The following is a 10000-nucleotide window of genomic DNA, read 5'->3' as shown; positions in this document are numbered from 1 at the left end:
AGCATGCTCCAGGGAATTTTTTCTCTTTTTTTCTTTTTCTTTTTTTGGGGGGCTAACCAAGATTATGAGGTCTTTTTCCTTAACCCATTCGCGCCGGATGACGTGCTGACATGTTTTGTAGGTTTTGGGTCAGACGCCAGTGACGAGATATTTGGTCAAGGCCGGCGCTCAGAACAGCCCAGGCTCGCAGCTAATGCGCTCAGGGTGAGCAAGCAGACAGCCCAGGCTCGCAGCTAATGCGCTCAGGGTGAGCGAGCAGACAGCCCAGGCTTGCAGCTAGTGCGCCTGAGAATCCCAAGGCATTAGACTTATGCGTTCGAAAACCCCGGCATTCTGACCATTCAGAGCCGGAATGGCCCCGGCATGAATGGGTTAAGATTACTGCACTGCATGTTTAAGACTTAATTTTAATGACTTCAAAGGTTGCTTTGCTTATTTTGATATTCTATAGGAATGCATCTCTGCTCTTCACAAACCTATAAAGTATACAAGCAGGTTTACAAATCATAAAAAACGAAAACGTAAAAATCTGTAAATTCTTCTTGTATTATACCATTCACTCAGCATACTCTCAACATTGAGCAAAGACATTCCTATAAATATTAAAATTTTAAAAATAAAAAACAAAGAAGTGTATGAAATTAAATTTTGTCATTTTAAGCAATGCACTGTCACCAAGAACACAAACTTCCAATGGTGATCGCCTCCCTGTTCTCATACTCTAAATCACCTCACTTTGGTTGGTGAAGGTGATCACGACACTTGATGGTTCACTCACTTGTCCAGCCTGAAATATTGCTAAATTGTAGAAGGCAATCTTGTTTCAGGGATTCAATACACACAAAAAATATACATGCTCATCTGCATGTTTACATAAAGACATTTCATATAAACATATATACAAACAAGCAAGCTCCCTTCATCTAGTTTTTGATAAAAAGGAAAAGTGAGATTCTTATGTTAGAATTGAGGAGATTTAACAGCATCAATAAGAAGGAACTTTGAGGGATAGAATCATTTTAAACAATTAACAAAGCAAACAATGTGAGCATGACATAATAGCAGCAAACCGTAAAAAGTGAAGCTAAGAGCACAGGAGAAAGAATAGAGGGTGAGGAATGAAATGTAAAAACAGAAATCAACAAGAGCTGCAATAGAAAGATCATGTAAAAATCTCATCAACTTACAGGATTCCCCAGCCTTGGCATAAATATCGTCGAGAACCTGGGACAGCTCCTCATCCACCACCTCCTCCCCAGTGAAGATAAGCTCCTCCTCATTCTTGTTCTGGTGGATGGGATGGCGCTTGGGTTTCTTCTTCTTCGGTGACTGATTGAGCAGCTGTTCAATCAGGGGTGAAGGTGTCACATTCCTACGGGATTGAGAATGGTAACATTGAAAACAAAAATCTACATTGTATGATTGGTATATCATGCTTCAATTTATAATTATCAAACAAATAAATTTACCTGCAAAAATCACAATCAGTTTGTAGATGATAATTGAAGAAAGAGGTAGCATGGGTGGCAAAATGAAGAATGAATGAATGAATGAATGAATGAATGAATGAATGAATAAAGGAAGGAAGGGAGGAGGGAGGGAAGGAGGGAGGGAAGGAGGAGAAGAAAGAAGGCAGGAATGGAGAGAGAGGAGGAGAGGGGGAGAGGGAGAGAGGGGGTGGGTGGGGGTGGGGGAGGGAGAGAGAGGGAAGAGGGAGAGGGAGAGGGAGGGGAGAAGGGGGAGAGGGAGAAGAAGGGGGAGGGGGAGGGAGGGAGGGAGGGAGGGAAGGAGAGAGAGAGAGAGAGAGAGAGAGAGAGAGAGAGAGAGAGAGAGAGAGAGAGAGAGAGAGAGAGAGAGAGAGAGAGAGAGAGAGAGGAGAAGGAGAAGAGGAGAAGAGGGAGAAGGAGAGAGTGGAAAACGAGAAGGAGAGAAGAGGGAGAAGAAGAAGAGGAGAAGAACGAGAGAGGAGAAGGAGAAGAGGGAGTAGGAGAAGAGGGAGAGGGAGAAGGAGAGAGGGGAGAGGGAGAAGGGAGAGAGGGAGAGGAGAGAGGGAGAAGGAGAGGAAAGAGGAGAGAGGGAGAAGGAGAGGGAGAGGAGAAGGGGGAAGAGGGAAGAGGGGGAAGGAGAAGGGAGAGGAGAAGAGGGAGAAGAAAAAGGAGGGAGAGGAGAGAAGGAGGAAGGGGGGAGAGGGAGAGAGGGGAGAGGAGGGAGAGGGGAGAAGGGGGGGAGGGAGAAGAGGGGGGGAGGGAGGAAGGGGAGGGAGGGAGAGGAGGGAGGGAGGGGGAGGGAGGGGAGGGAGGGAGAGGAAGGGGAGGAGGGAGGGGAGGGAGGGAGGGAGAGGAGGGAGAGGGAGGGAGGGAGGGAGGGAGGAGAGAGAGAGGAGGAGAGAGAGAGAGAGAGGAGGAGGAGAGATGAGAGAGATGAGGAGAGAGGAGAGAGAGAGAGAGAGAGAGAGAGAGAGAGAGAGAGGGAGGGAGAGGGAGGGAGGGAGGGAGGGAGGGAGGGGAGGGGAGGGAGGGAGGGAGGGAGGGAGGGAGGGGGAGGGAGGGAGGGAGGGAGGGGGGGAGGGAGGGAGAAGGGAGGGAGGGAGGGAGGAGGGAGAGAGAGAGAGAGAGAGAGAGAGAGAGAGAGAGGAGAGAGAGAAGAGAGGAAAAGAGAGAGAGAGAGAGAGAGGAGAGAGAGGGAGGGAGGGAGGGGAGGGAGGGAGAGGGGAGGGAGGGAGGGAGGGAGGGAGGGAGGGGAGGGAGGGGGAGGGGAGGGGAGGGAGGGAGGGAGAGGGAGGGAGGGAGGGAGGGAGGGAGGAGGGGGGGAGGAGGGAGAGAGAGAGAGAGAGAGAGAGAGAGAGAGAGAGAGAGAGAGAGAGAGAGAGAGAGAGAGAGAGAGAGAGGGAGGGAGAGAGGGAGGGAGAGGGAGAGGGAGAGGGAGAGGGAGAGGGAGAGGGAGAGGGAGAGGGAGAGGGAGAGGGAGAGGGAGAGGGAGAGGAGAGGGAGAGGAGAGGGAGAGGAGAGGAGAGGGAGAACGAGAACGAGAACGAGAACGAGAGGGGGGAGAGAGAAAGAGGGAGCAGGAGAGGGAGAGGGAGAGGGGAATTTTTTTTTGTATAAGTAAGGGAGAGGGAGAGGGAGAGGGAGAGGGAAAGGGAGAGGGAGAACGAGAACGAGAACGAGAACGAGAGGGGGGAGAGAGAAAGAGGGAGCAGGAGAGGGAGAGGGAGAGGGGAATTTTTTTTTGTATAAGTAATGATTTTAAGTCTTACTTGAAGAGTATGTTTACCTTCTCCAATCCAAACCCTGCATTTATCTTGTACTTGAACAAATTATCCTTTAGTCATTTAGTCATTTTTTCAAGACACTTTTCACTGTTTAAAGAAGCACAGCTACTAAAGAACAAGTTATTTGTTATAATTTTTTTTTAAATTGTCATCCTAATGCAATTGTTAAAATAATCCTGCAAGCAAGCAAACACACAGGGACATGCACACACATTTTTATACACATACATGAAGACATGAAAAAAATACAAACAAATGTTTACATTACAATAAGCAAAGGTATCCACTTAAAAGGAGAGACTGTAATGCTACTAGAACTTTTATTATTGTGGAAATATATCCAACACAAATTTTAAATGGAACTTAAAGCCTCACTTGGTATATTGGAAATTATATTATCTTCTTGGCTAATTAACAATTTTACCTCTCATGTACTTAACAAGACTTGCACAATCTCTATGTAAATCTTTTGCATCAACTAGACAAAGATTACATAAAACAAGTTTTGATCACTGGGTTCAAAAAAAGTTTTTGTTGTCATATGTAAAGGAAGCACACGCACTATTAACAATTGTGCAGATATGCTTGTTCCACTTTGTACTTCATAAGAAGATGGAGGACATAAATATAAATATATATGAATACTGAATAGCCATATACCTACACTATGAAATAAATGTCATATATATTTTCTGGCTGGATAGCCTCCTCTGCAGAGGATGACTGGACACTGATACTATAATCTTGGCCACATTTAAATAGAAGAAACAAAATGCATTGAAAAGCAAGCAACTCAAATCAAATTAAACAAATGTCATCTGAATTTGTAATGCAAAAAAATTGGTGTTCTTTAAACTCTGTGTCCACTCCAATTACCATTATTTGCAGTCTATGCTCAAAATGAATTGGTCATGAACACAAGGAAGCAAATCTATTTTTACTTTTAAATGCTGATACTAGTAAGGTATTCATTCATTCAGTCAAGTAACAGATAAAACAAGAGTTACTACAAACAACATTTACAAGGGACCTATACAAATGTCTTATGTACAGACTTCCAAAGACAGAGAATATCCAACCCATAAAATATATAACAATTTAGGAGGTATCTGTTACAGTATATATATAAAAAATTGTCAGCACTGCCAATACTAAAGTGCTATAATCTTTAGTAGTAATCAGGTTTTAAAAAATCTTAATATCACAGAATCAGAAATGTCAACTGCAAAGATGACAATAACAAAAGCTACAAACTGGTCTAACTTATATAAAGAAACAAGTATAACAAAAATCAAGAAACAATGATCTGATAACATTTAATGTTTCTTGTCACAATGCAACGAAAAAAAAAAAAAAATTAAGCTTTACAACATAACAATAAATGGTATCTGAAGAGTTAGATCTATTTCCTTTTTGTTCTAACATTTTCAATATAAATGAAATATAATAAAAATATAGTTATCTGTCATCAAACATAAAAATATTCTGTTAACTTATAAATTTACTGACTATGGGCACTGAACATTATTCATAGCTAAATTAAATTGAAACAAAAATGAACATGAATATACTACATACCAAAAAAGCTACAAATATTTTTTATTGAGTTCAAATTCCAACTCTAATAGAAATATCAAATGAAGGAAGAAATGTATATATGATGATATAAATAAAACAAATATATTCAATGACTTTTGGACTGTCCCTATTTTTTAACAACTACCTTGTAGTTGGCATGAGAACATTCCATATAAATCAATTGAGTCAAAATGCAAGAGTTCCTACGGCACCTTTAGAAGCTAGATCCACTTAAAAGCAATTAAAACAACCACAACCATATCCTGAAGAGGTACCGAGAGCGGCCATGGAGGGAACTTGCATCTGGTGAGCCCAGGCACTGAGGTCAACCAGGAATGAGATGCAAAGGATGAAGAGAGAAATGGGGAGGAGGAAGCAAGTGATAAGTAGGCAGAAGGGAATGAGGGAGGAGAAGAGGGGGAAGGAAGAAGCATGAATGAGAAAGCTGAAGGGGATGAGGGAGGGGGAGGGGGAGGGGGGGGGGGAAGAAGCATGAGTGAGGAAACCAGGGAAGAAGTACCAACAATAGATTGAGTGTATGTGAAATAAAGGCATTGCCTCAAGTCATTGTGATCTAATAGTCTTGTCCTGACATTCTCTCATATATGAAAGGTGAAGACCACAATACAATGGCATGTCTTTCAATTAAAGAAAAGAAGGAAAATATATATATAATAAAATAAATTAAATTAAAGAAATGTAGGTGAACGGGAAAACGACAGTGAAAAGAGCTATTTTCAATACCAAGATTTCTTTACACTTTCAGCTGTATATATCTATACAGTTTGATAATTTCTAGAGTTACCAAGTAACTTGACTAGTAAATTAACCTATAGAAGTCTTTTGAGTATTTAACCTATAAAAGGATTTCATGTGTTACAAGTCACATACTAGGGCTGAACTTCCCTGAAGTGAATCTGAATCTACTGCTAGTCAATAGGTATAGTGTGGGAATACCCCAGGTGGCAGCATTGGAGGAACACCTGTTCGATCTAGATGAAAGTACCAATCAGAGCCCACCATTGTGTACATGTACTGAGAAACAGCTGGCATCATGACAGGCCAACAGTTAGTAAACTGTGGATAAAATGCATTATTCTTACTGTAATCAAAATTGGGCTTGATATCTTTAATTATTTGATCACTGTTCTTTGGAACACTTTTTGAAGGTCCAAAAGTGCCCTTTTGTTTGTAAATATCAGTATTATCTTTCCTCTGAAAAGTATTCACCTGGGGTGGCTCATCTTCATATTTTTCCCTCTTTGAGCTCCACTGGCAACTACCTGGAACACAACTTGAGCCATTGCAATTAATTTCCTCACAAACAACAGATGATTCATCCGTTTGTTCCTCAAGAGATAGATCATATTCTTCTTCCATCTCACTGTCAGAGCACATGAACAGTGCATCATTTTCTGCTACAGTGACTGTGGTTGAAGTGCATAAAGAGGCCAAGTCCATGTCAACTGAATCTGTATCTGTTTCATTATCAAAGTTCTTTGACTTCAAGTGTTTCCAAAACATTCCGCAAAGCGAGCAAAGCTGCCCATCACACTCATGATCAAAGTGGTCATTCCAAGCACCCGTGTCTTTTGGAGGAGTCATAAGGGTGGTATATGTGGGTTGACCTTGAACTAAGAGAGCAACAGTTTCATCATCATATGGCACTGGTATGCATGATGCTGCACCTTCAATACCATAATCCCATTCATTCACTTCATGCAGGAGATCGGAGTAGATCTCCTGCAGAGAAGGTGCGACAGGCAACTTTTCAACCTCTTCTATTCTTTTGCTATGAGTATCAGAGCTCTCTTCAGTATTAATAAATATATCATGTACAATATCATACTCACACTTTTCTCTCTGTAAACTTTCTACTTCCTCTGAATCTATTGCTTTACTATTTAACTCTCTTTTTTCAAAATAAGCAGCTTCATCATATCGTTCAATTATATCACCTTCAATGTCCTCCATAGCAGTTGCTGGTGAATCTAAGTGATTACTTCCAGGACAGTTAAAGTCCAGAGACTGATGGCATTCATAAAGATCAAAAAATGATTGGTCATTTGTTGTAAGTGGTAGTTCTATTGTCTTGCTATAAGGAGGGGTCATATCCACATCTTGCTCTGGTTCATGACTGTCATCTTCACATATACTAGTGTCTGCTATGGATACACATGCACCTAATTCAGGATCACACGAAGCCATAATGGTTGAACTTGAGAGTGATGGTTTAATACAAGACTCTGCTAGGGCAAACATCTCTGGATCGATATTCTCAAAATGTGAGAATAACTTTAGATGTGATGTTTCTCTCTCATTATTCAATGAACTCTGTATGACAGCAAAATTATTCCCACCAAAAGAAGGATCATCCTTGTATAAGAGGAAATTCAAAGATGAACTAGAATTATTTACAGATTCTAATTCTCTAGAAGATATAAAGACAGTTTGAGGTGAGGATGGGGATGTAGGGCCTGAGAGAGAACCGGGGCTAAGGGTGCCATAATCACTAGATGGGGATGGTTGTGGTTGATCAATTTGCTCAATAAGCTCAAGAGGTTTGGGAATAGGCTCACCTGGATGTAGCTTTTTCAGGTGTTTAGTCAGGTTAATGCATGAAGAGTAATACTTATCACAGATATAACAGTAATGCTTTGTAGGTACTTTATTCCTTGCATGATCTTTCATATGATTCCTGAACACATCTCTGTCTATCGCTTTATTACACATGGAACAATGGTAACCAATCCGGGGCTCAGAGTTAGAATCAGATGCTGGTACAGGGAAGAATGTGGGGTACTGGTGATCCCCTTTATCAGGCTTAGGGTCATCCTCCTGATGTACAGTGAAGGGAAGGTAAGCTGGGACAGGGGGAACAATTGGGGTAGGGGAGACTGGCCTCAAGGAGATGGCAGGAGGAAGGCACAGATGGAGGGTGGCTACCTCATCCAAACCCCAAGCCACAGCCTCCAGTTCTTTGAGCCATCGTGTCTCCCGACAGTTATGGGAGGAATCACCTGAGGGGCAGGAGACGGACACAACCTCTGTGCCTTTCTTCCCTCCATGGCTGCCTCGACTGCGACTCCCACACCTGCAACCATGCCTGCAGGGGACCACTATTAGCTACCACATGCAAGAACTACAGACCAATCTAAATGGGCAAGGTGGATAGAGGAATCAACCCAATGCCAAGAGTGTACAGGCACTGTCCACAATGGTTCTGTTTAATCTTTTTTTCTCTTTCAACAGAGATAGCTCCATCAGTGCTTGTCATTCAAGCAATGTATTAAAAAGGTGAGGTTGGGCAGGCCTTTTAACCCACTCACGACGGGGGCATTCTAGCCTTGAATGTCACAATGCCGGGGCTTTCGAATTATTAGGCCTAAATCAATTAAATGGCTGGCACAATACTGTGCCGCCCGGCCACTGGGCTTTTGAATGAGCGGTACAGTACTGTACCACCCGTCCAGAGAGGGTTAATCTATTCCTTCATGACTAAGCACTTGTTGAGGTGTCTACATGTAAAAATAATAACAATAAAACAAAACCATAGTGGACAGTACATGCTCCCAGTATCAATGGGCTGAGCAAGCATATTAGCAAGCATTTTATACATAATCCCTTCTCACTCATCCATTTTGCAAATATTTTCTCTTGCTTAGCTAGTAAAACAAAAGGAGGAGGACAGTGCCATAAAACTTAATAGAAATTCACTATCCTATTAAAATGTATCTTCTATTGTAAAATGCTCTATCTAACAGCTTACTGATTATATCAAATCATAATTTAATCAACAAGAGAACTTCAATACAAAGTGGATGAACTATAAGCAGCATTGAAGCACTATATGTAAACATTTTTTTTTTTGGCACACAAACTACACTTCAAACCATGGGCATTTCATGCACTTTAAGCTCCAGAAACAATAAACAAAAACATATTTAGAAAGAATCTATCAGGTATATTTTCCACAAATTTGTTGCTGTGCAAATGTGTAAAAAAATATCAAAATGCTTATTCTGGATTCGAGGAATCTTAAACTATCCTTAAGAAGAGACTGATATTCACAGTATGCATGTCTAATTAGCATGCTAAGAAGCAAAGATACATGCATGTAGAAGTGTTAGAAGTGCATACTGATAAAAATAAATGGAGAAAGAACAAAAAAGAATATTAATTAAGCAAGCACACTGAAAAACCCTGTTTCACTACTCAGACTCAGCTCTGGTCCCTGAACCACCTCTGACCATTCAGCCTTCTGTATTGGCTTCATTATGTTTAATCTCTAAAGGACATGTGCCCTATTTTCAATCATGCTCATGTGAAGACATGGACAACCTGTTCTAATACTTCACAGAAAGCCAGATTATGACTGCAATGTTTTCAAGTCATGTAATGTAGATTTTGATCTGTAGATTCTATATATACATCCGATTGTGCATCCCTTACATGTTAAATTCCCCAAAACTAAGTATCCAGGAAGGCTTCAAAACATATTCATTAACATGTAGTATGATAGCCTATACCATATTGTCTCCTTATTTCTATTGTGTTTCTGGTATATCAAGTCAGCATGAAAGAAATTATGAATTCCTAACGATTATGAGTTAATAACAAAGAGTATATGAAAGTATTGACAATATTCAAAGACTGCTTTTAGATGGTTATTAATCCACCTTTTTCAGTCTCAAATAACTATTTGTTTATCAAATTATGGTCTCACCAATAATTAATGTTTTGCAAATGATGAACATAAATATTCAATACGCACATTTAAAATTGTTTTAATTATAAATTACATTTACTATAGTCACATTGTCTCCAAAAGGACTGAGACAGGTCAGGGTAAGGCAAAGAAATGTTCAATTCTGACTACCTTAGATCCCTAAATAATGGGCCAAGTCTAGCCAAAAGTGTGCCAATCCTTGAAATACATCTGGTTCCAAAGTTAGGTAAGACTAGTGAAACTGTGGCTTAAAATCAATTAACCTTGTTTTCAAGACAGTAAAATAAAAATAGAAAAAGGGAAAAAGACTAACTTCTTGTTACACAGAACATCATTAATGGATGGCTGTGCAGCGGCAGTGGAGCGGGTTGGATCCTCTGGGTGAGGGCCAATGTCCTTGCCTGCCAACCAAAGCTCATAAC

The 10000-nt window shown here is 41.0% G+C and overlaps 2 protein-coding genes across 2 annotated transcripts in view; both read right to left on the bottom strand.

The window, feature by feature from the left end:
* LOC147472549 (uncharacterized) overlaps nt 1–3296 on the bottom strand; it is a 13191-nt gene extending 9895 nt beyond the window's left edge. The window contains exons 1-4 of the mRNA XM_086547097.1: nt 3274–3296; nt 1188–1372; nt 736–798; nt 570–593 (exon numbers count right to left, since the gene is read on the bottom strand). Of these exons, the coding sequence (XP_086403223.1) occupies nt 570–593; nt 736–798; nt 1188–1372; nt 3274–3296 (295 nt within the window). The remainder of the gene's footprint in view (nt 1–569; nt 594–735; nt 799–1187; nt 1373–3273) is intronic.
* Nucleotides 3297–3578: 282 nt separating this feature from the next.
* LOC122262743 (uncharacterized) overlaps nt 3579–10000 on the bottom strand; it is a 24286-nt gene continuing 17864 nt past the window's right edge. Inside the window, exons 10-11 of the mRNA XM_086547031.1 lie at nt 9892–10000; nt 3579–7955 (exon numbers count right to left, since the gene is read on the bottom strand). The exon at nt 9892–10000 is cut by the window's right edge and continues 56 nt beyond it. Coding sequence (XP_086403157.1) covers nt 5783–7955; nt 9892–10000 — 2282 coding nt within the window. The 3' untranslated portion in view covers nt 3579–5782. The remainder of the gene's footprint in view (nt 7956–9891) is intronic.

This window comes from Penaeus japonicus, unplaced genomic scaffold (genome assembly GCF_977035675.1).
Source record: "Penaeus japonicus unplaced genomic scaffold, GWHDUDI00000001_assembly GWHDUDI00000001, whole genome shotgun sequence".
NCBI classification, from domain to species: domain Eukaryota; kingdom Metazoa; phylum Arthropoda; class Malacostraca; order Decapoda; family Penaeidae; genus Penaeus; species Penaeus japonicus.
This window is presented reverse-complemented; position numbering and strand designations above follow the sequence as displayed.